The following is a 26484-nucleotide window of genomic DNA, read 5'->3' as shown; positions in this document are numbered from 1 at the left end:
TCCAAGAAGAAACAAAGATAGCCATTACATTAAGTAAAACCATCATGCTCCCGAGCAAGACGACTGCATCGCTATGAGATCGTGCAAAGTTTGATACAGCAAGTCAGTTAAGTGCACAGAGCCGTATGCATGAAGAATCTAAGAAAAGAAGAAATAAGCTTTCATGGATAAAGTTTTGGACTATGATATGCTGCTAAGCTACAAGTCGTGTTAAAACTGAACAATTGCGATTCTCAACTTCTTACAAATAAGTCAGTGACAGTGTTTTTGGTCTTAAGAAGATGACACTAACTACGAAAGCCTCAGCTTTGTGTCATAGACCATTTTGTTTCATGAACACTTGTTGAATAAGAAGTTGTGTAAAAGGAGCAGAGATGGCAGATAAAGACCCGCAAGGTTGCAGGCCCAGGGCACAGAGCTGCAGTAGCGGGACTGGCCACAAGAAGGCGCAAAAGTACACCGAAAGAGGTTTGGAAGAACAGCTCGGCAGGCACATAAACGCAAGAAGGTCCAAGCTGTCACAATTAACTTCAAAAATGAATAAAATTAGCGGACTGATGAAAGAGAATGAAAGCCTTGACATTGTTGATGAACATTTAAGTAACTTTTCAAAGCTGCATGAAGAATTCTTACGGGCAAATGATGATGTACTGTCACTGTTGCCAGAAGATGAAAGGAATGTGGACCAGATGCTCTGGTTCAATCCAAAAAAGGAGCAGTTCAGTGCGTTTATGACCGAAGTTGAGAAATGGATCATCGTAACAAGACATCAGCATCAAGACGACGTGAGCCCAGATGACAGCGTGTCAGTGACTGCTAGACTAATTGCAAAGAAATCAGGTACCAGCTTTGGAAGAAGCTCAGTCAGTAGCCGCTCATCAAGATCGTCCAGAGCTTCTTCGGTATCATCTGTATGGCAGAAAGAAGAAGCAGAGCGCGCTACTCTGCTTGCACGAGCCGCATCCTTGAAACAGAGACAAGCCTTGGACATTGAAGAATGTAAGTTAAAAGCAAGAAGAGAACAGCTTGAGATCGAGACAGCTATTGCTGCTTCTACAGCCAAAATAAAAGTGTTAGAGGACTGTGAATATGACAGCTGTAAAAATGATGTGGAACAGTGTGAATCGGCTGTTAAGTACTTCAGCTTCCAAGAGCCAAAGGTACAAGGTGAACATGATGGGCATTCAAAGGTAAACAGTCACAGTGTAAAACAAGAAGATGACTTGCACCAAACTGATGCCAGTGTTATTCCAATGAATCTATGTGAAGTCATGTTGAAACAAAATGATATCACTGAGATGTTAGTCAAACAACATAGACTGTCACATTTGCCTCAAAGAGACATTCCCATCTTTAGTGGTGATCCACTTGAGTTCATGCCATTTACAAGAGCCTTTGACCATACAATTCATGACAAAACTGACAGTGACAGTGACAGGTTATATTACCTCTGAACAGAGGTGAGCCCAGAGATTTGGTAAGAAGTTGTCAGCACATGGATCCTCAACAAGGCTACAGTGAGGCAAGGAAGTTGCTGTTTTGTGATTATGGTAATGAACTAAGAATTGCAACTGAACAGAGCATTCAATTGGCCACAAATCAAAACAGATGATGCAAAGGCTCTTCATAGCTATTCACTGTTTCTCACTGGTTGTAACAATGCAATGCAAGACATCAGTCAACTGCAAGAGATGGAGATCCCCACGAACCTCAGAGTTATTGTCTCTAAACTGCCATACAAAATGAGAGAAATGTGGAGAGTCTCTGCGTTTGACATTCAAGAAACAAGTGGAAGGAGAGCAAAGTTCTCAGATCTGGTTAGATTCATAAACAGACAAGCAAAAATAGCTGCAGATCCTTTGTATGGTGACATTAAGGATGCTGAAGACAAAGCAAAGTCATCTGCAAATGTGAGAATGACTAGATCATCCAGGCAAAGGGGAAGCACATTTGCTACAAGTGTAACACAAGCTGCAAATGAAAGGTCACCTGAAATTAATAAAAGTGCTTCTTGTCACACTAGCAATGCCTTCCAGAAACCATGCATATACTGTGAAAAACTCCATACACTGGCAGAATGTCAAAAGGTCAGAAACCAGCCTTACAAAGAAAGACTAGAGTTCCTTAAAGCAAAGGGTCTGTGCTTTGCATGTCTGACACAAGGTCATCTGAGTAAGGACTGTAAGAAAAGATCATTGTGTGAGTACTGCTCTAAGAGACATCCAAGTATGCTTCATTGGACAAAGGAGGAGGACAGTAAGGCAGACGATTGCATCCAGAGAAATGTCTCAGACATTCCCACAACAAGTGATGAAACACACACTTCAGGCAGAATTTGTGGAGCCACAGGGGCCGGAAAAGGCATTCATGTGTTATCGATCGTTCCTGTGTGGGTTAAGTTGAAGAAAGGCAATAAGTTGATTGAGACTTATGCATTCATGGACAATGGGAGCCAAGCCACATTTTGTTCAGAAAAACTGATGAGACAACTGGGTGTAGAAGGTAAGAAGACAAAATTCATGCTTCGCACAATGGGACAAGAAAAGATGGTGACAAGTTACCACCTGTCAGGATTAGAAGTGTGTGGTTTAAATGAGAACACCTATATAGATCTTCCTGACATTTACACTCATGCAGACATTCCAGTGTCTAGAGAGAACATCCCAACACAGGATGACTTAAAAAGGTGGCCACATCTTTGGCAAATCAAGTTCCCACATTCAGACGCAGACATTGGACTTTTGATAGGATGTGATGTGCACAAGGCTATGGAACCATGGGAGATTATTCATAGTAACGATAACGGTCCATATGCTGTTCGAACAGTCCTGGGTTGGGTTATCAATGGCCCTCTCAAGAGAGATTCTTGCTCTACTCCTTCTGACAGAGAGCTGAGTGTTTCAGTAAATCGCATCTGTCACTAATGTTGAGAATCTTTTGATGCAACAGCTCAACTATGATTTTCCAGAGAAAGCTTCTGAGGAAAAACAGGAAATGTCACGAGAAGACATCATGTTTATGGATTCTGTCAATGGCACAGCTGAAATGATTAATGGTCATTATAGCATAGGTCTTCCTTTGAGAAACAAAGCTGTCAAAATGCCAAACAACCGCAGTGCAGTAATGCAGAGGGCAGAGAATCTGAAAAGAAAATTAATCAGAAACACAGAGTTTCACAAGGAGTATCAGAGCTTCATGTCTGACTTGCTGAATAAAGGCTATGCAGTTCAGGTACCAAACACAAAGACTACCCCTGAAAATGAGAGAGTTTGGTACATACCACACCATGGGGTGTACCACGCCCAGAAAAGAAAACTCCGTGTAGTTTTTGACTGTGCAGCATCCTTTCAAGGGAAATCACTGAACGAAGAACTCTTGCAGGGGCCAAACCTAACGAACACACTGATTGGAGTACTAACAAGGTTTAGGTGGGATCACATTGCCTTGATGTCAGACATAGAAGCTATGTATCACCAGGTGCGAGTACCTCCAGAGGACAGTGATCTTTTGCGTTTTCTCTGGTGGCCAAACGGGAACTTGAATGAACCTCTGCAAGAATACAAAATGATGGTGCACTTGTTTGGGGCAACATCCTCCCCAAGCTGTGCAAACTATGCACTAAAAAAGGCAGCAGAAGATGCTAAAGAAAAAATGCCACTAGCAGCAGTTAATGCTGTTCTGAACAATTTTTATGTAGATGATTGTCTTCTGTCAGTTTCAGATGAAACAGAGGCATGTACTATGGTCAGGGACCTGACTGCATTGTGTGAGAGTGGAGGATTTCACTTAACAAAGTGGATGAGCAACAGCAGAGTTGTCCTTGCTTCCATTCCTGAAAGGGAAAGAGCAAAAGAGATGAAAGATTTGGATTTGAGACATGATGCACTACCAGATGAAAGAGTCCTAGGAGTGAACTGGTGCACAGAGACAGATGTATTCAAGATCAGGATAACTGAAAAATCTGTGCCAAAGACTAGGCGAAGCATCCTCTCATTTGTAAGTGCAATATATGACCCATTGGGCTTTTTGTCTCCTGTCATTCTGACAGCAAAAATCATCCTGCGAGAGCTATGTGGCAGGAAGATTTCATGGGATGAGGAAATCCCAGCTGAACTGGCTCAAAGGTCACAAGTTTGGCATTCAGAGCTTTCAAAACTTCATGGCTTTACCGTCAACAGGTGTTTGAAACCTGCTGGATTTGGAGTGGTCATATCTACACAATTGCACCACTTCGCTGATGCCAGTGAGAGAGGTTACGGAGTCGTTACTTACCTCCTTATCACAAAGCAGAAAAGAGAAACTCACTGCTCATTCATTATGGGCAAGTCCAGAGTGTCTCCTCTGAAGCAGATAACAATTCCACGTCTCGAGTTGACAGCAGCTGCAGTTGCTGTAAAAATGGACAAGCTCATGAGAAAGGAGCTGCAAATGCCACAAGAAGAATCTGTGTTTTGGTCTGACAGTAGCACTGTTTTGAAGTACATTTCCAGCGAGAACATCAGATTTAAGACATTTGTAGCAAATAGAGTGTCACTTATTAGAGACAACACAAAACCAAGTCAGTGGATGTATGTAAACTCTGAATTAAACCCTGCTGACCACGCTTCAAGAGGAATGAACACAGAGACATTCATGAAGTGTTCAAACTGGACTGCTGGGCCAGAGTTTTTGACAAAAGATAAGGAAAACTGGCCAATTCCACCGGACATTAAAGAAATACCAAAAAATGATGTCGAAGTCAAAGAGGTGATGAGTGTGGATGTTACAAAATTACATGAAAATCCAGTGAACAAACTGATCTCTCACTATTCAGACTGGTACCGTCTAAAAAAGGCAGTTTCCTGGATACTTACGTTCAAGCAGCTGCTTGGCAGGTTGAGTGCGCATCGGAAGCTTCTCATGTCACAAGCAAGTGGCTGTGACAGCAGTAAAAGGAAATCTGAAAGGGTTGCAGGTCAAATGCAGCAGTTCAAAACATGTATTAAGGGATCTTCACTTACCACTGCAGATGTTGCAAAGGGAGAAACTCAGATTGTTAAGTTTTGTCAAAATCAAAGCTTCGCAGAAGAAATTGCAAGTCTTCAAAAGGGTGACAAGCTTAAAAGGAGCAGTCACATTGTGAAGCTGGATCCTTTTGTCCAGGATGGAGTTTTAAGGGTTGGCGGTAGGTTGCATGAGTCTGCACTACCAGCCGATGTTAAGCATCAAGTGATTCTCCCTAAAAGTCATCATGTTTCTACTTTGATTCTGAGACACATTCACCAAGAAACAGGCCATGGAGGAAGGAATTACATATTATCCAGGCTGAGAGAAAGATTCTGGATTCCACAGGCAGATTCAGCAATAAGAAAGATCCTGTCAAAGTGTGTAACATGTAGAAGGACATCTGCGAAACCTGGTGAACAAAGAATGGCAAACTTGCCACAAGATCGCCTGATTCCTGACAAACCTCCATTCACAAATGTGGGTGTAGACTATTTTGGACCTTTTGAGGTCAAGCATGGGCGCAGCAGAGTTAAGCGATATGGTGTATTGTTTACATGTCTTGCTGTTAGAGCAATACACATAGAAGTTGCCCACTCACTTGAGACTGATTCTTGCATAAATGCATTCAGGAGGTTTATTGCAAGACGAGGTCAAGTGTCTGTCATGAGATCAGACAATGGCACTAACCTTGTGGGTGCAGAAAGGGAAATGCGTGAAGCAATCAAGGGATGGAATCATTCAAAAATCTCAGAAATGCTCATGCAAAAGGGCATCACCTGGATATTTAACCCCCCAGCAGGGTCACATTTTGGAGGAATCTGGGAGAGACAAATTCGCTCAGTTAGAAGAATTCTTAACCAGATCCTAAAGCAGCAACCTCTGGATGATGAATGCTTGCGGACATTGCTATGTGAAGTTGAAGCAATTGTCAACGGCAGGCCAATAACAAGAGCGTCTAATGACCCCAATGATTTAGACGCACTTACACCTAATCATCTACTTCTTCTTAAAGGGCAGCCAGTACTGCCACCTGGATTGTTTCAAAGAGAGGACTTGTATGCAAAAAAAAGGTGGAGACAGGTGCAGTACCTGTCAGACATTTTTTGGAAGCGTTGGACTAAAGAGTATTTGCCGCTTCTACAAGAAAGACAGAAGTGGTTAGTGACTAGGAGAAATCTGAGACCAGGAGATGTTGTTCTCATAGTTGATGACAGTGCACCAAGAAGTTCCTGGTTAATGGGAAAGGTTGAGAGAACAGTTCCAGACTCACATGGACTTGTCAGACGTGTGTTTGTCAAAACCAAAACTAGCGTTTTGGAGAGGCCTATCGACAAGTTATGTTTGTTGCTTGAAATGGAGGCAACAGTTTGAATCTCAGCCTCATGTGTAACAGATATAGGTTCAACACATATGACTTATGTTTCATATAATGTTTGGTTAAGCCAGTTAGATTATGAGTGTTGATATTAAATGACGCTTTATTGTGTTAATGTGTAATTGTTATGCCTTAGCAGTAACAATTAGGGGCCGGAATGTTAGCGCCATTTATAGTTATTACATGTTTTATTTTGAAAGGCCTGAAAAGGATATGGTGCTTTTGTTGTGAAAGGTTTGTGAGAAATAAAGCAAGCGAATGGCGGAGCGACACGATGGTTTTACCGTTGTTGTTGCACAAACCGACGCGTAAAACAGCCTCTGTCCATCCAGACTCTTATTTTAGATATAAGAGAAATAGAGAACTCCAAGAAGAAACAAAGATAGCCATTACAAACAGGGTCCCAGCTTCTCCTGGGAAAAGTCACCACTGCCATAATCCTCACAGCCCGGACCCTTCACACATCACACATCAGACTGCGGAGACAGGGCATGAAGGTGGTAAAGAGGAACTAAGGGGGGCGAGGCTGGGCAATGTGACTTCGATTGCTCTGTTGAGGGTGGGGCTCGATGGCGAACCTTTGGCCGCTCTGGTGGGGGGTTTATGGGGGACAAAAAGGGATTGGGACGGGGGGTAGATCTGAGCCCAGCATTGACCCGCTCCATCATCTCCTCAGTGAATTTCAGGTGTGGGGAGGAGGGAGAAAGGGAGGGGGAGGAGGGTGATGGCCTGTCAGGGGTTTGGGGGACTGGGGAAGGTCGTGGTCCCTGGTCCTGGTCGTTGGTGTTGTTGAGAGAGTTGGAGGCAGATAGGGACCCCTCTTCTTGCCTTAGATGTCTCTCCTTTCTGAGGCTCTTCCTCAGATGCCTTAGATGTCTCTCCTTTCTGAGGCTCTTCCCGGGTGGGGGCAAATGGAGCTCCTCCTCAAGGTTTCTGCTGGGCTTTGTCTGTTCTTGGAGTATTGTTTGTTCCTCTTTATGAGATAACTCCTCGTTTATCTCAGCCTTGGCACCAAGCACAGATGGATGACGTATGGAATAAAACGAGTTGGAGGTAAACAGTTTCACCCCTGACTTGTTAAAATTAAATCCATTTGCTTTAAACAGATGCCTGCGTTCCCAAAAAACTATTAAAGTTGTCGATAAAATGCACTGAGTGGTCAGCACATGCTGATATAAGCCATTTATTCAGTGTAAACAACCTGCTGAATCTCTCGTATCCTCTGACCGGCGGTACAGGTCCACTGATGAATACAGCTGCATTCAGAGAGTTTACAGTATTTAATAATCCAGTAAAGTCCCGTTTCAGGACCTCCGACTGTTGTTTGGACACATCGTTTGACCCTGTATGCAGAACAATGTTTGTCACAGTTGGATATTCATCTGCAATTTGAAGAATTCTCTCCTTCAGGTTGTTGACCATATCCTTAGGAAAGCAGAGGACTTTAGTGTTCTTACCGCATATCCTTTGTACATCCTTTACGGCAGAGTCACCCACAATCAGAGTTTCAGGCCTAGCCTTTAGCTTTCCCTGTGGTCTTTTACTTTTCAACAGATTTTCAGACCTTACTTCGCTGCTTTTAGATGGATGGTTGTCCGATATAGATCCAGGGTCCTTTGATAGTGGAGCAAATCTGTTCTGTAGTTTCACATTCAGTTGTTTTGGAGGTTTGTTGTTATCCTTCCTATTCACGGTTGTCCAGTCCTGTTTCCTCCCGTATACAGGGGTAGAAGAGCTTCTCTGTCTCGTAGGAAGTGAAGGCCAGTCGGTTTCAGAGATTTCAGCTCGCTGTGCCCTGCCTGTGGTACGTCCTCCCCCTTCCAGGAGACATGATTTATGTCTTGGTTTTGCACCAAGACAGTCCAAGGGGGGATTATCACTTGAGGATTTATAATAATGCACAGAGTCTACTTTCTTGGTCATGTTATCTGTGCTCCTTAGCTGTGTACTAGCTTGCTCATCGCCATTGTTTTGAATCAAAGGCAAGGTTGTTTCATTTCCACACAGTCCATTTACCTCCACGTTTATTTCTAAGCGATGAATTTTTGTCTCCAGTACTGCAATCTTCTGCAGGAGGCTGTGGTAGTCATCTGTGGAGAGGGAAGGCATCTTGTTGCTAGTTAGCCTAGCGGTTAGCCCCTTTCCAGGTTATTGAGGCTGTTCGGTGCCCAGACGCTGTAATCAGGCTTCAGCTGTGTCTAGGCCACAGACACACGGAGCGCTGAGGATAAGGTAACTATAAAAATGTTGCTGTTTCTGTTAAGAACACTTTAGTCCTAATGATCTATAAGTGTCCAGAAGCTATCGCAGGTAAGCTCATACGGAAAAAAGGGAAAAAATCAGCATAAAAATCAATAAAAATCAATAAAAGAAGCAAAGCATTTAAAGAGCAAAGAGATGAAGCGTCCACACTCACAAAAGGGGAGGAGCCATAGTAGGAGAGCAAAGTGCTGCCAGACTCTTATTTCTGACAGGAACAGAAGAAACCACAGCAAACTGGTCCAGTTCTTCATCTTCATCACAATCTGTTTATTTCTGATGGTGTCTTCAGTCTGAGGTTTGAAGTTTCCATGTCTGTGTGATGTGTGGTGTGACGGCTGCTGGTTAAACTGGGACTCACTGTTTAAAGCACTGAGTGCTCATAGAGAGATGCTCCATGAGTCCCAGTACAGACTACAAACATGGTGGAAACTTAGCTTTGATATCCACACACTCTGCACGTCTGTGAGTAACTGTGATGAAGATGTGCAGAGATCTGTGTCCAAACAGGAGAAAGACTGTAAAGACTCTGTGCTTCTAACATATGTGAGGCTGTTTGTTGTTGTTGCCATGGAGCTTTGCACTGTTTGGGTCAGCAGGTCATGTGATCAGGTTTGTTCTGCTGGACGATGGTTCAGTGTCAGGTTTGTTTGCATTCATCAATAAATATCTAAATAAATCAAAGACTCCATGTTTGTTCTTTCATCATGTGACCTCTGCTCATCCATCTCTGTGTGTATCAGGATACATTTGGTTCATAATACACAGAAAAATCAGAGTTATTACCTGTAATAAATGTGAAAGATTCCTGCAGTGATAACCAGGCAGGACTGAAACACATCCAAGCTGTCACCACGGTAACAGCACCGTCCATCCACAGGTGAGGGGAGGAGCAAAAAGAGGGACTTTGACCATTTTATACTAAAAACACTCAACTAATGTTTCTAATATGAAACAAATAAGCCCACATTAATGTGAGCGTTTATTAAATAATAATAATGATGATTTCCTCCTGATCTCATTTCCACAGCAGAGAAAACTGTGGTGTATATCGAGGTGGAGGGTGTGGTCTGTGGCTCAGGTGTAGAGTGAGGGTGGGGTGCACCACAGCAGCATGCTGGGACTGCTGAGGGTGGAGGAGGGAGTGATGATGACATCAGAGCTGCAGCACAGAGACCAGTGAACACACAGTCTGTTCATCTTTGCATAGATACAATATACAGCACAATATTGAATGACAGACACGCTGTGGGAGCTTCCACAGATACACTGACGTCAGCATCCAGAGTCCTCCTGCTGCTCCCCCCTCAGAGCCCCGTGATCAGCACCAACACATTCAGTTAGATGACAGAGTCCAGCTGCAGCTAGAATCAGCTCCCCTCTGTGAACAACAGCACAGCGTCAGTGTTTCACACTCAGTGAAAGGAGGAAACAGCAGAAGAACACCATGTGTGCTACGTTTCCCAGGACACACTACAAACTGCACAAATACAGAGCAGCACGTGGAAGGACCTGGAGCTGCATTTACAGAGCTGCAGACAGCGTGATGTCCTGTATGGACAGGTGGAAGGAACCAAGTCCTCAGCTGGAACACTCGTGTTTGTCCACAGACAGGAAACACAGCAGGAAACTTCCTCACAGAAGTGCAGCTCATGGATAACACACTTCCTGTCAGTCAGAATGAGGCTGCAGCCAAACACAGAAAGGTGTTTTTGTCCAGATGAGCCCAGAGAAGAAACACGAGTGTTCACAGACATCAGAAGCTCAGAGAGGTGAAACATGAGGTTGGAGTCCTCGTCAGCATCCAGAAGAGCTGCTGTGAAACCCTGAGTACTCATGACAGACTCTGATGGCACAAACACATCATGATTCAAACAGAAAGACAAACATGGAGCTCCTGATCCTCCTGCATGAGAACAAGCTGACATGAGCGCTGTGTCTGAGAGTGTCTCCCTGTCACAGTGACAATAACACAGCTGCTGCTCACAGTCATTAAACTGACCTGAGGTCAGCTGTGCTCCTTACATATGAACCATGTGACCTCACATCAGTGCTGTGGATGACTGTAGTCATAGAAGAGTAGAGCTGTAGCAGGTGGTGTGAGGAGGAGGTGGTGTATTCTAGTTAACGCAGTACTGAAACACTCCAGCAGAGGGCGCTGTTAAGTCCTTATTGTAACACAGTTACCGTGTGCAGTTAGACTTCATACATAATCTGCACTTATTTCCATCAGACATGCTGTCAGTAAATGATTGGTTTCTATTGATTCTACTTCCTGTTGACTCGTTTGATGACAGTGAAACAATCACAGCTGATCGTGTGATGATGTAAACTGTCACTGTTACATTCAGTGTGTGTGACATAATGTTAGTGCAGGCTGATAACAGCCTGGTTCTGTTAGAAACACATGAACGTGTCCATAGATCAGTGTGTGTTTAACATGAGAGCTTCAGCCCTGCTGATGTGTTAAATAAAGACATGCAGGAAAACTGATGAGACTCTGAAATAACTCTTTATATTTATAATGTAACTCTGCATCAAAAGAACAACAAAGGATCCCAGACAGGTTTCTGTGAACAAAGACCATTCTGATGTTTCTGTGTTTCTAACACTTTGACATTATTAGTAAACAGACTGCAGTGAGCAGCATTTATAAAGAGCTTCTATATAAAGATATGACAGCTGTTTGACAAGTTTATCACTCTGTGTTTGGACCTGATCAGTCCAGCTGTTTACTTGAAACATGTTCATTTACCTGTTCTGTTATATTCATGTTCTTGTCTCTGTTGAAAACACATTTTAATGTCCCTCAGATTTTTCTCCCAGATGAATAAATATAAAAATGACACAAACTGACTGCAGCTACTTTTTGTCCTTTCTGTCAAAAACCTTCATGTGACTCATGAGAGACACGTTTCAGCTGTTTGTGACAGATCAGAGGCCAACAAGTCATTTATAACACTTTCCATCATTGTTTAGCACAAACACATGTTGACACAGCAGCGGGGCCGCAGTGACAGTCAGAGCAAGGAGATAAAAACTCCTGTTTGACCACAGCCTAAACTCAAAAGGAGTCAAAAATGTCCGGTTGTATTTCAGACCTCAGAGGGTGAATCCAGCAAATCATGAAAAATGAGGTTTACATGTTTGTTCATGACAGTGCAGATTTCTGACATTTTGTGTCATTTAAGCTGTAACAATGTGATTGTTTTCTAACAAAAAACAGTGAAACTTAAGTTAGACTTGTGTTTGTAAATGAAGCGCCCCAAGTTGTGTAGCTTTCTGGAGTTTATACTTATTGGGCTACATATTTATTTATTATACAGGCTATACAGTACATAACATCAAAACACACATGTTTCATGTAACTAAAGTGTGTAATCATGTGGGCTACAGACAATAATTAAGTTATAGACTATATTTATATGAAAAACGTGCATACTTACTGCATTTGAATCATTTTAACCACATGTAACCACCTGCATATGTGTTTGGAAAGGAAAGTGTTGCATAAGTAAGTAGTTCTGCAACTACAAACTATAAAGATGTGCTAGTTTAACACGAGCCACGAAGCAAATGACACATGTAAGAACATAGCTGCTGCTGCAGCACCATCTACTGGTCATTTTGATAAAAGCAGCTAATCTTTTAGTATACAGTCTGCACAGCGCTACATTGTATTCGTTTTTTGTTCGGGGGCACATTTTACCTGTGCTGGATTATGGAGATATTCTACATATGAATGCTTCTGCTCCGGTTGATACTGTGTATCCTTCTCTGAGGTTCATCACTAACTGTAAATCTCAGACTCACCACTGTGAGTTCTACTCTCAGGTAGGACGGCCTGTCTATTTTATTCTATTGTATATAGTATTTTATTTTATTGCATTCCAGTGTTTTCTAATTTCTGCTACATAACTTTGTACTTTTGCTGTAACGAAACAAATTTCCCACCTGTGGGATTAATAAAGGTGTTCTTATCTATCTTATCTTGTGTTCCCTGGCTGCAGTGAAACATGCTGGTCATTATTCTCTTTATGAATGTGTACAATATAACAAATCCATTATTGCGTTAGGTTTGCTGTTCCCCATTTTTGCTTCATGTTGGTTTGCTCATGATAGTTTTTAATAGCATTGGTTAACTTCTTGCCTAATACTAACTAAATGGCAGTGTTGGGAAGGTTACTTTTAAAATGTATTCCATGACAGAATACAGAATACATGCCCCAAAATGTATTCTGTAACGTATTCCGTTACGTTACTCAATGACAGTAACGTATTCTGAATACTTTGGATTACTTAATATATTATCGTGCTTTTTACAACAACGTGAATGTACTATTGCTGTGTGATTTATTACTATTACTGAAGGTCCGCGACATGTAGTAAAGGGACCTCTGACTAATGCGGCGGGGTCCCTGTCGGCTCGTAGCCGAAAAATAGCTTTACTTTGTTGTGTGGGTCAACTTTTCTTGCGAGAGACAGAGAGAGGCGTTGAAAGGCTGCTCCAACTGAACTTATTGTTTTCGGAGGAAAACAGGAACACGGAGTACAGTCGAGTCTTAATAGCTTACTTACAACTGGGCTCGTCAGGCACTCTTCTTGGCTGCAGTGGTTATTATTATATTTACATGCTTCCAGCTCCCGTTTTTCCTCGATGACAACTCGTACCTTTCCACTCGCCTTTTTCTCCCTCCTCGCGCTCACAGACCCATAACGTGTATGGCAGTCCATTCTCCCTGCAACACGGACTACACTGCCCATGATGCTACATTCTTTAGAGCTATGCTTGTAGCATTCTGCCTGTTAGCTTAGCACAACAACAACAACGAAAAGGCGCTCTCTCACCCAGGAAACACACAGTCGCAGAGAGAGAGAGAGAGAGAGCGTCGCCCTGTAACCATGGCAACCGTAACGCTGCCGCCTGGAACAACAGAACGTAGCTGTCAAACAAAACCCAAACAGTCCTGACCCGCGACAAAATGAAACAGGAAAGTACCGCAGTGTAATCCATTTATTTCAACAAAGTAACTGTATTCTGAATACCACCTTTTTAAACGGTAACTGTAACGGAATACAGTTACTCATATTTTGTATTTTAAATACGTAACGGCGGTACATGTATTCCGTTACTCCCCAACACTGCTAAATGGCGAGACTTCGTGATATTCTCTTAATCACCTAGTTTGTTTGTTTTTTAAGCTTCCACTGGTTTTCTATGGGACTGAAGTTTAGAGACTGGCTAGCCCACTCCATGCCCTTAATGTTCTCCTTCTTTAGTCACGGCTTTGTTGCCTTGGCAGTGTGTTTTCACTCAGTGGTATGCTGGAAGCCCACGACCCATCACCACCCCGTGTTCTGGCTGAAGGAAGGTTCACATTTTATGGTGCAAGACCCGTCTGGCCCTCAATGTGGTGAAGTCATCCTGTACCCTCAGTAGCTCCAAAGCATAACAGTCCATGCTTGACTGTGGTTCTAGGGGTCTTTCTGTCATACTCAGCATTTCTCTCCCTCTTAAAATATAAGATAAAATATATAAATGCCAAATAATTGTTTTGTATTATGCCACCGAAAATAAATAAATAAATAAATGAATAAATAAATAAATAAATAATTCATTTCCTGTTCCAGTTCCTTTCCATAGTTGTCAGATATACGTGGATATGAAGCTGCAAAGCCCGGCGTGGGTTCAGCTTTTATTCTGAATAAAAACCTAACCGGAAGTGTCCCCAGTGGAGGCGGAACCTGGGCGGAACAAGCAGCAGGTTTTGTGGCGACTAGCTGGTTGTGACCTAACTGCTGTGATCTGGTGATACTTCAACACTGCATCTAAAGTAAGCAATAACCATCCGACCACATTCAGTTTCTTGGCTTATTAACGATTTTCCAGAAGAACGTCTGAACTGAAATTCTCGTTGTGTCGCTACGAAAGCTAATTTATCCAACTGTCACATTATGCTTTATACCAACTCACACTAATAAGATATCATGTCTGAATTATTAGCTAATGTTATGCTTCTTTCCTTCGTTTTAGTGTTCAATTTAAATGTTCATCTTTGAATAAAAGCCTGATACCTGTCTTCATAAATGCTGAACTTTGACCCATGAGCTATGCTAACTGAACACGTAGCATCAAATTTAGCAAGTTTTGGTAGAATTCGTAAATGGGTGCAGTTAACCGTGATCGTTAGCAGGTCAGGTTTTCTTCGCACGTTTTTACTGATAATATACCAACGTGACGGATGTGGAGACAAAGCTGTACTTTAATCAGGCTTCAAGTGTAAAACTTTCTGATTGAAACTGGGACCATTCTGGTAAAAATGGCATAACCGAGGCTACAAATGTGACCTAAAGGTCAGCGTCACGTTTTATATCGGCAGGAGTGACAGTAGTTGTTACACAGGACTAAACCATTAGAAGTAAAGCTGTCCGGATATTGATGTCTTTGTCACTGTCGTGGCAGTTTGACTTTGCACTTGACAGCAGAGGTTTAGCCTGAACTTCAGCTAACCAGCCAAGTCTGTGGTCATGTAAGGTGTGCAGGCATGCGCTGTTTTCACCTTTCACACAGATAACGCCTCTTTCTAACAGGCCCCAGAACCTGAATTTCACTTAATGTGTGTTTGAGCTGCAAGTGACTGACACACAGTCAGCGTCACATTTTTGTTAAAGGAATTGAGTTACGCAATGTTCATAGAACGAGGTCAACGACCCTCCACCACTAACCCTGAATCCAAGCAGATCCACCTGCCGTTAGGGAACGAGTAACAGGCCCGAGCTCTGCCTTCCTGTCAGTCTTCATTTGGTTTGTATGTTGTTGACGTATTTGAAAGGTGCTTCTTTAGTCTGCATCATGTAAGTCAGGCTTTTGATCTTCTTTTAGGAAAAGATGTCGGCAACTGTGAAAAATCCTTTTGAGCACATAGTTGAGCCTCTGGACCCCAAACACCCAGAGCAGCAGTTTTTCAATCTATCCAAGCTTGGAGATCCCAGATATGGTAGGAGCACATCTACACTGAATGCTAACATGAAGCATCTCGTCGGTGCACACAACCGAGAAGTATTGACTTGCACGTGCGCTCCTTAGACCGTCTGCCGTTCTCCATCCGGGTCCTCCTGGAATCTGCCGTCAGGAACTGTGATGAGTTTCTAGTGAAGCGTTCGGATGTGGAAAGCATCCTGAACTGGAAGCAGACGCAGTTCCAGACTGTGGAGGTGCCGTTCAGGCCGGCGCGGGTCATCCTCCAGGACTTCACGTATGTCTTTTCCTCACAATTTGAGTGTCAGTGTCTTGTTTTAACTTTCACACATTTAATACGTTTAATGCACCTGGTGTGTCAGTGATGTCATCAGAGTAACGCTGGTCTGTAAGAAGAACGTTGTGTCACGAGGTGTTTGCAGGTGTTGTGAAATCCCTGTTTACATCATCTCAGGTGCAAAAAGAACCTTTGAGTGAAATAACCAGCTCAGGATTTAAGTGCAGTTTGCAGCAGCATCTGCTAAAAGCAGTCTGGACTTTAACAACAACAAAGTTATTCCCTGTGTAAGCAACAGGTTTCTACGGTAACATAGACTCCAAACACATGCTTTTGGGGTCTTATTAGTGATGTTTAAAAAGGTGACATCACATTCTGAGCGGTCCCTGATCAGCCTGTGCTGTGTCACGCAGCGGTGTTCCTGCTGTGGTCGACTTCGCTGCCATGCGTGATGCAGTGATGAAACTCGGTGGCGACCCAGAAAAGATTAATCCAGTTTGTCCCGCTGACCTCGTCATTGATCATTCCATCCAAGTGGACTTCAACAGGAAGTAAGATCTCTTGCCTTTCTCCCACCGTGTGTCAGCTCATAGGTGTTTCATTCACTGCTTCATTTCACTTGTTGTTCTTCACGCAGGTCTGACAGCCTTCAGAAAAATCAGGATCTGGAGTTTGACCGCAACAAAGAAAGATTTCAGTTTCTAAAGGTATGAAACTGTCGTGTGTCCATGTAAGTCTGATGGTTCGGTCCGTAAATATGATCTCTGGTCTTTGCAGTGGGGCTCCAAAGCCTTCAGAAACATGCGAATTATTCCTCCTGGTTCAGGAATCGTTCACCAGGTCAACCTGGAGTACTTGGCCCGCGTGGTGTTTAACCAGAATGGGCTCTTGTATCCGGACAGTCTGGTGGGCACCGACTCTCACACCACCATGATCGATGGTCTGGGCGTCCTGGGCTGGGGTAAGACGTTGAATATTTAGGAGCAGCTGTTTGTCTCACTCTCTTTTACAGCAGTTATGCTGCTGTAGGCTGCTGCTGGTCCCAGTATGAATGCAGCTTCTCTGTTCCATCATTAACTAGATTCTCTCATAGTTTGTTTTTGCCGTGTTTATTGTTTGATTTCTTTTGCTCTGTGCAGGATCCTCACCTCATGAAATACACACTACTAGTCAGAGGTTTTAGAATGCACACATTTTTCCATTGAAAATGATTAATGTCTCGTTGCACTCTGAAATCAAAGCACAGCACAAAGTAATTGGAGTCAGTTTTAGACCCAAACATATTCTAACCTTTGACTCGTCAGTCGCCTCCTTTGGCAGATGTAGCAGCTGAACGCAGTCGTGGCTTCTGTCTACAACAGAAATCAAATCTTCTCCCACATCTGGAGCAGAAGTTCCATAAATGTGGACCTTTGTAGCTGCTTTGCTTTCAGTTCAAACCAGCTCGATGGGCTTTCAGTCTGGAGGCTGTGCTGGACACTCGTTCTGGCGCAGCTTGGACTGATGTGTGGGTCGTTATCCTGCTGTAGGATGAAGCCCTGACGGAGCGCAGGGTGCTGCATGGTGCTGCATGGTGCTGCAGAACGCTGTGGTAGCTGTTTTGGTTCAGTCAGCAACCCTGGATCCAGCAAACAGCCCCAGACCATCACACTTCCTCCTCCATGTTGATGCCACACACTGTGGAACTTTGTCCTATTCTGACGTCTGGCTTTCTTTCTGCAGCTCGTCCTGTCAAACAGTAGAAACTGAGACTTTCTTACTACGACCACTATGAAGCTGCTTGAAGCTGTTGTCCTGTGAGCCGCCGTCACACAGCTGTTAACTCTCAGAAACTTGACTCAGTCGTGTCTTTGGCTCTGCAGACCTCTGCCTGTCACAGGTTGCATTTGATGCTGAAAGAAACTGGACTCGCTGACACCTCCACTCTGTCTGCATCTCTCTGCAGCACAGACCTGCATCTAGAAGTGTTGTGATGGTCCGTCTCTCATCACTCTGTCTGTTCAGCTGATGCTGATGAGGGTTTGTGCCACAGTGTGTCCAGCACTGCTTCATGCAGACGGGGGGCTGGAGGTCACACCTGTAGGAGCAGCAGCAGCGTCTGCACTGTTAGCCCATGTTGTTGCCTTTTTGTATCATTGTGAACGTGCATTATGTTGTTTAACCTCTGACAGTTCAACACTTTGTTAACATAATTAGTAGTAATAGTGTTGTTTTTAGTTATGCATCCACACATAAGTGCAGATTGTTTGATTTGCAGTAAGATCACTCAGAAACATTTGCATTAGCTGCTTGTAATGGTGTGAAAGTGAAAAATCAGGTGTGAGCTTGGTGTCCTAAATAAAAGTTGACCTTGCCCCTTCAGGTGTGGGTGGGATTGAAGCAGAAGCTGTTATGTTGGGTCAGCCAATCAGCATGGTGCTCCCCGAGGTGGTGGGCTACAAGGTGCACGGCGCTGCAGATAAGTTCATCACGTCCACCGACATCGTCCTGACTGTTACCAAGGTAGGAGGGCGTTTGATGCAGCTGTTCCAACAGCAGTCAGCGCTCTGACGTCACAGCTGTGCTTTCTGCATGCGCCCGCAGCACCTCCGTCAGGTGGGCGTGGTAGGAAAATTCGTGGAGTTCTTCGGCCCAGGTGTGGCTCAGCTGTCGATCGCTGACAGAGCCACCATCGCCAACATGTGTCCAGAGTACGGCGCCACGGCAGCCTTCTTCCCCGTGGACGATGTCAGCCTTCAGTATCTGGAACAAACCGGTGAGCTGGTGGCGTTTGACGTCAGCACAAAGGTTGCATTCATTCATTGCAGGCGATTCTTTTTGTTTATGCGACTCATTTGTCTAAAATCAGGACGGGAACCAGAGAAGTTAGCATACATTACCAAGTACCTGAAGGCGGTGGCCATCTTCAGAGACTACAATGATGTTTCCCAGGATCCAGAGTTCACTCAGGTCAGCCTCTGACTTCCTTTATGTTTGTGCACATGTTTGCTGAACCCACAAAACACTCCATGTGTTCATGAGGAAGTCTATTTTCAGGGATCACAGGTCATTGTCTGTTTTGTCTTTTATAGATTTTAATGAAAATTGTGACATGATGCAAATGTAATAAGAATAAAGCTGGATGTGTCTGTCTTCCTCAGGTTGTAGAGCTGGATCTGAGCACGGTGGTTCCCTGCTGCAGTGGTCCCAAAAGACCTCAGGACAGAGTTCCCGTGTCTGACATGAAGAAAGATTTTGAAGTTTGTCTGGAAGCAAAGGTGCGTTCCTACACATTTACAGGTGGAGGCTGCTGACACTCAGCATTAGCTCTGGTCAGTATCACTGCTTGTAGCATGAGGTGATACCTGCCTCTAGCACAGGTGCACAGGTGTCTAGCTGCTGTAGGGGGGCTCATTAGTGCAGGCCGTTCACTTCAGTCTTACCAGGAGTCACTCGTGTGCTGCTACAGCCTTGTTGCTAACCGACACGTCTGTCACATAAGATCCTCTGAAATCGTTCTTTTCTATAATTCTCGCCTCAGCAAGGCTTCAAGGGCTTCCAGGTGGCTCCGCAGCGCCACAACGCTACAGCCCCCTTCCAGTTCAACGGAAAGGAGTACGCGCTGAGTCACGGCTCGGTGGTTATCGCTGCCATCACGAGCTGCACCAACACTAGCAACCCATCCGTCATGCTGGGAGCAGGTGGGTGTGCTGCGCTTCACTGTCACACAGTTTTCTGACACAGTGACTGAATGAGAGTCTCTCGTATCTCAGGACTCCTGGCAAAGAAAGCAGTCGAGTGTGGTTTGAGTGTGAAGCCGTACATAAAAACCAGCCTGTCCCCTGGCAGCGGAGTGGTGACCTACTACCTGAGAGAGAGCGGCGTCATGGACTACCTGTCTCAGCTCGGGTAAGCTGCTTGTTGTTGAAATGATCCCACGTTTGTGTTGACTGACTGTTATTTCACTCACACCTCTCACCTGCTAGAGACCTGGTAGGATCCAGTGTAACCAGTGTTTAAAAGCAGGACATCAGCACAGTGATCAGTGAACGTTTCAATGATTGTTTTTAATGTTGTTTACGTTCAGAAGACTTGAGGTGTTTTAACAACACAGAGTTAGGGTTAGAGTTATTTCTGAGCGCTCAGCATCACTGCGTTAATGTCTCGTCATAACTGCTGTTTGATTCTGAAGCGCCCCTGTGTGCTGCACGTTTGTGGCGCCCCTGTGTGTTGCACGTTTGTGGCGCCCCTGTGTGTTGCACGTTTGTGGCGCCCCTGTGTGTTGCACGTTTGTGGCGCCCCCGTGTGGCGCCCCTGTGTGTTGCACGTTTGTGGCGCCCCTGTGTGCTGCACGTTTGTGGCGCCCCTGTGTGCTGCACGTTTGTGGCGCCCCTGTGTGCTGCACGTTTGTGGCGCCCCTAGAACTGGTACTCCTGTGTTTACATCTGAGGAAGTGACAGAGTGACAGAGTGTGTGACGTGCAGATGTCTAATAATCCCTTTGTGTCTTCTGCCAGCTTTGAGGTTGTTGGCTATGGTTGCATGACGTGTATAGGCAACAGTGGGCCGCTCCCAGAGCCGGTGGTGGAGGCCATAACCCAGGTACTAACGGCTTACATCGGAGGCTCCTCCTCCTTCCTCCTGTGACGTTTATTCATTCCTAACACACTCTTTGTTGACTTGAAGCAGCTCCGTGTTCAGTCACCATGAGCCTTCTGTGTGTCATGTGACTGAGGTGTTTTTGTGCCTCAGGGGGATCTGATCGCTGCAGGCGTCCTTTCAGGCAACAGAAACTTTGAAGGACGAGTGCATCCCAACACCAGAGCCAACTACCTGGCTTCCCCACCGCTCGTCATCGCCTATGCACTGGCTGGCACAGTGAGAATAGACTTTGACAATGAGCCCATTGGTAAGTCACTGATTGAAACAGGTTTGAGTTGGATCTCCAAGCTTTCACTTACTAACCCAAAACATTTGAGATACTAAGCTGAAGCCTTTTAGTTATAGATGGCTGGTGGAAACAGGTCCAGGTCTAAATAAATAGGAGTGATATTTGAAAGAAAGAGACGAGACAACCTGCGCTCTGGGTTTAAACCTGCAGCTCACTTCCAGCAGCTCTAAGTGTGTTGATGAGCTTTAAGCTGAAGCGTCTGTATATGGTTTAGGTTATTATCACAATCAGCTGAAAAGACGTTTGACTGCTGTCCTCTTTCTTTCTCTATCCCCTGTAGGGATGAGCTCTGAAGGCAAAGACGTTTTCCTCAGGGACATCTGGCCCACTCGAGAGGAAATCCAGGCTGTGGAGAGAATGTTCGTCATCCCATCCATGTTCAAAGAGGTTTATGAGAAGATCGAGGTAGTGTGATCTTACGTTTGTTGGGGAGATCGTGCACTGCTGATATGTCTCGTTGACAGAAAGCCTCGTGCTGTGTTTGTGGTTTCGCTGCAGCACGTGAATGAACGCTGGAACTCGCTGGCTGCTCCCTCTGATAAACTCTACACCTGGGACCCCAAATCAACCTACATCAAGTCTCCGCCCTTCTTTGATGGTTTGGTAAGTACATGCCGTACACGAATGTTCGTCTGCAGACTTATTCAAAGGTTATGTTTTGCCTTCATTGAGAAGAAGAGTGGACTTGCCTCCATAAAGCAATTGGCCCCACTAGTGTAGGGTGTAGCTTACAGTGCCTGGAGGTGACTGTGGTGGTGAACTGTGCTCCACCACAGCTCCACAGTCTGTCACAAGGAGGCTGTCGTGTTATTGGTTGGGCCTCCCTGCAGTAGGACACGCCCGGTTCCAACACCTGACCCAGGTGACCTTAGCCAGAGAGGTGGGCCTACTCTAAAGCCCTTCCGAATGACCTCCGCCCCCTGTTTGGAGCCCATCCACCTTTCAGAGAAAGCTCATTTCCACCATTAACAATTGATTTGTGCCGTTTCTCACTAACAACGCCATCTGGTGGAAGACGGGTGCATAACATTTATGACACAGTAATGTCCCGGCTTCAGTTAAAACAAAGTGACAGCTCGTTGACTAGTCTTGCACATCATTTAGTTAAGACAGTGAGACATTTTGAGCCGTGTGGTTTGGCGAGCGTGTCCCCGCTGCACACAGGAAACCCTGTTGTCTGACCTGACGTGTCTTGACTGTGTTGTATTAACTCAGACCAGGAAGCTGCAGCCTCCTGCCTCCATCACAGATGCCTGTGTGCTTCTGAACTTGGGAGACTCGGTCACAACCGACCACATTTCACCTGCGGGGAACATCGCCAGGAACAGCCCCGCAGCACGCTACCTGACCAGCAGGGGGTGAGTCAGCGCACACGTGTTACTGAATAATAATGGTACTTAGCCCACGTCACAGACAGTTTTCATATGACTTCATCTCTTGATGAAAAACACTTGTCGGTGTGAAGCCATCAACATTTTCTGCTGCTGCTCTTTTGGCAGTTTGAACTCCCGAGACTACAACTCGTACGGCTCTCGGCGAGGTAACGACGCCGTTATGGCCAGAGGGACGTTTGCCAACATCCGTCTCTTCAATAAGTTTCTCAACAAGCAGGCGCCACAAACCATCCACCTGCCGACAGGAGAAACGGTAGGAGCTCGTTACCACTGAGCTACAGGAAGCCTCGCGCTGCATCGTTGTGCAGCACTTGTTTATAAGAAGAAGGGGCACGGCTGTGTCAGCTCAGACTGAACCCACATGCTGAAATATCAGAGCCAGCACAGTCAGGGCTGCATGCTGCCCTCTGGTGGACAAACTATGCAACTTCAACTTCTCAACAGAAGTCAGACACAAGCTGTTTAAACTGTGATGTTAAATTACATTTAATTTATGCCTCGAGCACATTTTCTTTATTTAAATTACAAACCAGCTAATATTATTATAGCTATATATACATGACCGTCAGTGCATCTAAAGGAGTGTGGAGAGCAGATCATAAATGTAAGGTTTTCTGATGATCTTGAGTCAATGTTGTGATATTAATAAACTGAAGGAGAGCCTGCGGACACTCTTGTTTACGAGTTTTGAGGTTGCATAGTTTGTCCACCAGAGGGCAGCATGTACCTAACAGTACCTACCTAACCCTAACAGTAACCTGCAGCTGTTTCAGGAACACCACCAACACCCAGCTGATAATAATAGATAATAACTGCACATAGCAAATGTTAGACACATCTATATGTTTCCCATATTTATATCAACGGTTATGCCTGAAAGAGAAAAATCAGAGCTTTGTGCCGTGACTCTTTATCTCGATAATAAGTGAGCTATGAGGAAGTGTGCGTTCTGGTTCTTGGTTGACATCAGGAACTACAAGCTGCATGTAGATTCATTAAACACTGTTACAGTAGCTCTAACGGTGCTCTTAGGTTTGTTCTTGAAAATGAAGTTGTGAAATAAAATGCAGCAGTAATCTAAAGTAGGGCAGGGTTCAGACCTCACAGGGTTAATTATCACTGTTGTGTAAAAGCATCAGTGTAGACCATGTCAGATGTGTGGCATTGCTGACCATGGTAACAGATGCAGTGCTGTTGCCGGGCGTATCTTATGATTGGAGCATCTGTGTTCTTGTTTCAGCTGGATGTGTTCGATGCTGCAGACAGGTACCAGCAGTCCAGAATCCCTTTGCTCGTTCTCGCAGGGAAGGAGTACGGCTCTGGGAGCTCCAGGGACTGGGCTGCAAAGGGCCCCTTTCTGCTGGTAAACTCAAACTACTTTGTTTGTATGCTCACATAGTTGTTTGCAGGTCTCAGGTGTTTTTTGTGTTTGCAGGGGATCAAGGCTGTCCTGGCAGAGAGCTATGAGCGGATCCACCGCAGTAACCTGGTGGGGATGGGAGTGATTCCTCTGGAGTATCTACCAGGAGACACGGCCGACAGCCTGGGTCTGACCGGCAGAGAGCGCTACACCGTGGTCATCCCTGAGCTGCTCACACCCAGGATGGTCGTAGACATCAAGGTACGGACAGACAGTACGCTGCTGCAGGCGTGTTGGGATGTGACGCTGACCTGCTCTCTCCCTGCTCCCACAGCTCGACACGGGGAAAACATTCCAAGTGCGCCTGAGATTTGACACGGATGTGGAGCTGGCATATTTCCGGCATGGAGGCATCCTCAACTACATGATCCGCAAGATGTCTGAGTCCTAACTGATGTGTCACTGTGGGCTACACAGCATAACTGTAGTGTGTGTGATTCTGGTTTTACTACTGGTGCCAGCAGCTGTGTTTGAATGGCAAAGCAGACTGGTGATGATGATGAGTATTTATTAACCATACTAAAGATAAGATGAAGCTTGATTCAAACATGGGAAACAGCATCCGCCTCAGTCCAGGGCTCAGCCTCAGCAGCTTTACTGCTTTTATTGTGCACATGAAGGTGACCCGTTCAGTCAGGTTTGCCTGGCCCACCGTCCTGTAACCATCCTGCTTTATGAACCATCAGCTGTGTACATGTCACAGACAGACGTGGCTCTCTGCTGTTGGTCCTTAAAGCAAAGACGTCCCCCTGTGCCATAAGACCAAGTGCTTCTTCATTTTAAGACTTCTTGTTGTTGACCTCGTGGACCACAGTTAGTATCACACACATGTCAGCAGCAGCCAGACCTGCACCTTGGGCTGTTCGATGTAACCATGTATATGACGATGTAAAAACGTCTGTCGATTCCTATCACGCTATCGTTTGTTTCGTGGTGTCGCAAAATAAACTGTTTACTGCAATATTTGTTCATGGTTTTGATGTCACTGTAGTATTAATTTCTTAAGTTCTCTCTTTCTCTTATATATAATATAACCACACTACAGACGGACAAGCGCCTGTTTTTACATGTTGTTGTTAGCAACAATGACGGTAACACCATCGCGTAAACCTTTCATAATAAAGCTCAAGATCCTGTTGAGACTTTTCAAAATAAACTGAATCACGTGAAAGATGCAGAGAGTTTATGGAGGAGAAGCAAAAAAGAGTCGTCAGGTGCTAAAAATAAACCTCAGCCTGAAACTTTGAGAGAAAACTGCGTCCGTTACAACTAGAGATGGACCGATCCGATATTACGTATCGGTATCGGTCCGATACTGACCTAAATTACTGGATCGGATATCGGAGAAAAATAAAAAATGTAATCCGATCCATTAAATATCACGAAAGCACCTCACAAAACTTGCAACACACCGTAACTCACCTCAGAACGTTAGCAGTCGGAGCAGTATGCATCACGTGATAGAGCGGCTGTGGCATGCGGGACCTGTCGGTGGTCTGGATAGCATTTGGAGCTTCGCTAGCAACCTGGCATTTCATCTCCGACAAAGTTATCCCCGAGAGAAGTAAAGCACGTGTGTAAGTCCATCTCTGAATGTTTGTAAAGCATTCCCACGTTAAGCTTAATGAGCGACTGCCTCTCGCTCTCCGGCTGCTACTTCAATCATGAAACTGCTTAAATGATCAGCTGATCGGCTTTTCTGTCATGAGTCCGTCTCTCTTGTTTGTTTTTGGCCCACTTTGCACCAGAAAGAGGAAACCAGCGGCTGAACAACAGCAGCACGTTTAAGCTTGATAAGCTGTTGTTACAATTTATTTAATATTACTTTCTACTCAAGGATCTTTTTCTACGTAGCTGACGGCTGGTAACTGTGCAGGGGCGGATCTAGCAAAGTTTAGCCAGGGGGGCCGATAGGGCATTAACTGGGAAAAGGGGGCACAAAGACATACTTTTCTTTCTTATTCTCATTTAAAATGTCGAGCTTTTAATAAATAATTATCTGACACACAAAGTTTTAATTTGATGTAAAATGAATAGAAGTCAATTACTGTATATAGTAACTATTAAGTCTAATATATATACCCTAGTAAGCTATAGTACTTTTTACTTTGGGAAGGTACCATCTGTGCAGTCTGCAATTTTGTTGAAGAAAGATGTTGAATCTATTTAATATTTCTTGAAAAATAATTGATTTCTGTGCATTTTTTTTCACACTGCATCAAATTAAGGTTGATTACGTCGATTAAGCATCATGAGGTGGAGCGTGAGGGGTGGTTCCCTATTTTTTATTTATTTATTTTTGTTGTTGCTGGGAGTTGGAACCCTATTAGTTAGGTTGCTTAATATTTACGCTAAGTACTCTTTAAAATACCAGAATAGGGAGGATGGTGTAGGTCTAAGTTTATTAGATTGATCAGTATTGCTGAACTATGAAATATTTTTTTTGTATACAGGTATAACAGAATAGCTTTAGTGTAGTTGTTGTTTTAAACTTGAGTATGAACTTGCAGACTTGCAAAATGCAGCAAGATATTTTAAAAAACAGTTTTGTTGATTAAAAAACACTATATCGGATTCATATCGGTATCGGCAGATCTCCAAATTTATGATATCGGTATCGGTATCGGACATAAAAAAGTGGTATCGTGCCATCTCTAGTTACAACTTATGTCTAAAAATATATCGTTTCATGCATCGGTTAAAACACTCGACTCCAGCTGCAGGACGCACAGCTGGAAAAACTAAACGCCAGTCGAGCTGCACGAGATTCACAGGAAATATCACATGTTTGTGATTTATATCGTTGCCAGGACGATAAATGTCTTATATATATGAGATTGTGGTCATATCGCGCAGCCCTACGTG

General features: G+C 44.4%; 1 protein-coding gene across 1 annotated transcript; it reads left to right on the top strand.

Annotated features, from left to right (window-relative positions):
• Positions 1–14331: 14331 nt before the first annotated feature.
• On the top strand, positions 14332–24580 carry aco1 (aconitase 1, soluble). Its single transcript, XM_004575937.4, has 21 exons — positions 14332–14454; positions 15504–15618; positions 15708–15876; positions 16290–16427; positions 16514–16583; positions 16654–16837; positions 18239–18378; positions 18460–18631; positions 18725–18825; positions 19017–19133; positions 19397–19556; positions 19629–19764; positions 20372–20456; positions 20607–20763; positions 21086–21210; positions 21304–21408; positions 22021–22163; positions 22305–22452; positions 23440–23562; positions 23635–23820; positions 23894–24580. The coding sequence occupies exons 2-21, from the start codon at positions 15510–15512 to the stop codon at positions 24008–24010; spliced, it is 2685 nt and encodes an 894-aa protein (XP_004575994.3). The 5' UTR covers positions 14332–14454; positions 15504–15509; the 3' UTR covers positions 24011–24580.
• The last annotated feature ends 1904 nt before the right edge of the window (positions 24581–26484 follow it).

Source organism: Maylandia zebra, linkage group LG3 (genome assembly GCF_041146795.1).
Source record: "Maylandia zebra isolate NMK-2024a linkage group LG3, Mzebra_GT3a, whole genome shotgun sequence".
NCBI lineage: Eukaryota > Metazoa > Chordata > Actinopteri > Cichliformes > Cichlidae > Maylandia > Maylandia zebra.
Note: the sequence above shows the minus strand (reverse complement) of the source record. Positions and strands in the feature narration are given on the sequence as shown.

Bases quoted from the DNA above. Each gene is read 5' to 3' on its own strand.
- aco1 (XM_004575937.4), top strand. From the start codon at position 15,510: ATGTCGGCAACTGTGAAAAATCCTTTTGAGCACATAGTTGAGCCTCTG. The intron at 15,619-15,707 runs GTAGGAGCACAT...TGCGCTCCTTAG, and splicing joins GCTTGGAGATCCCAGATATG to ACCGTCTGCCGTTCTCCATC. The intron at 16,838-18,238 runs GTAAGACGTTGA...TTGCCCCTTCAG, and splicing joins TCTGGGCGTCCTGGGCTGGG to GTGTGGGTGGGATTGAAGCA.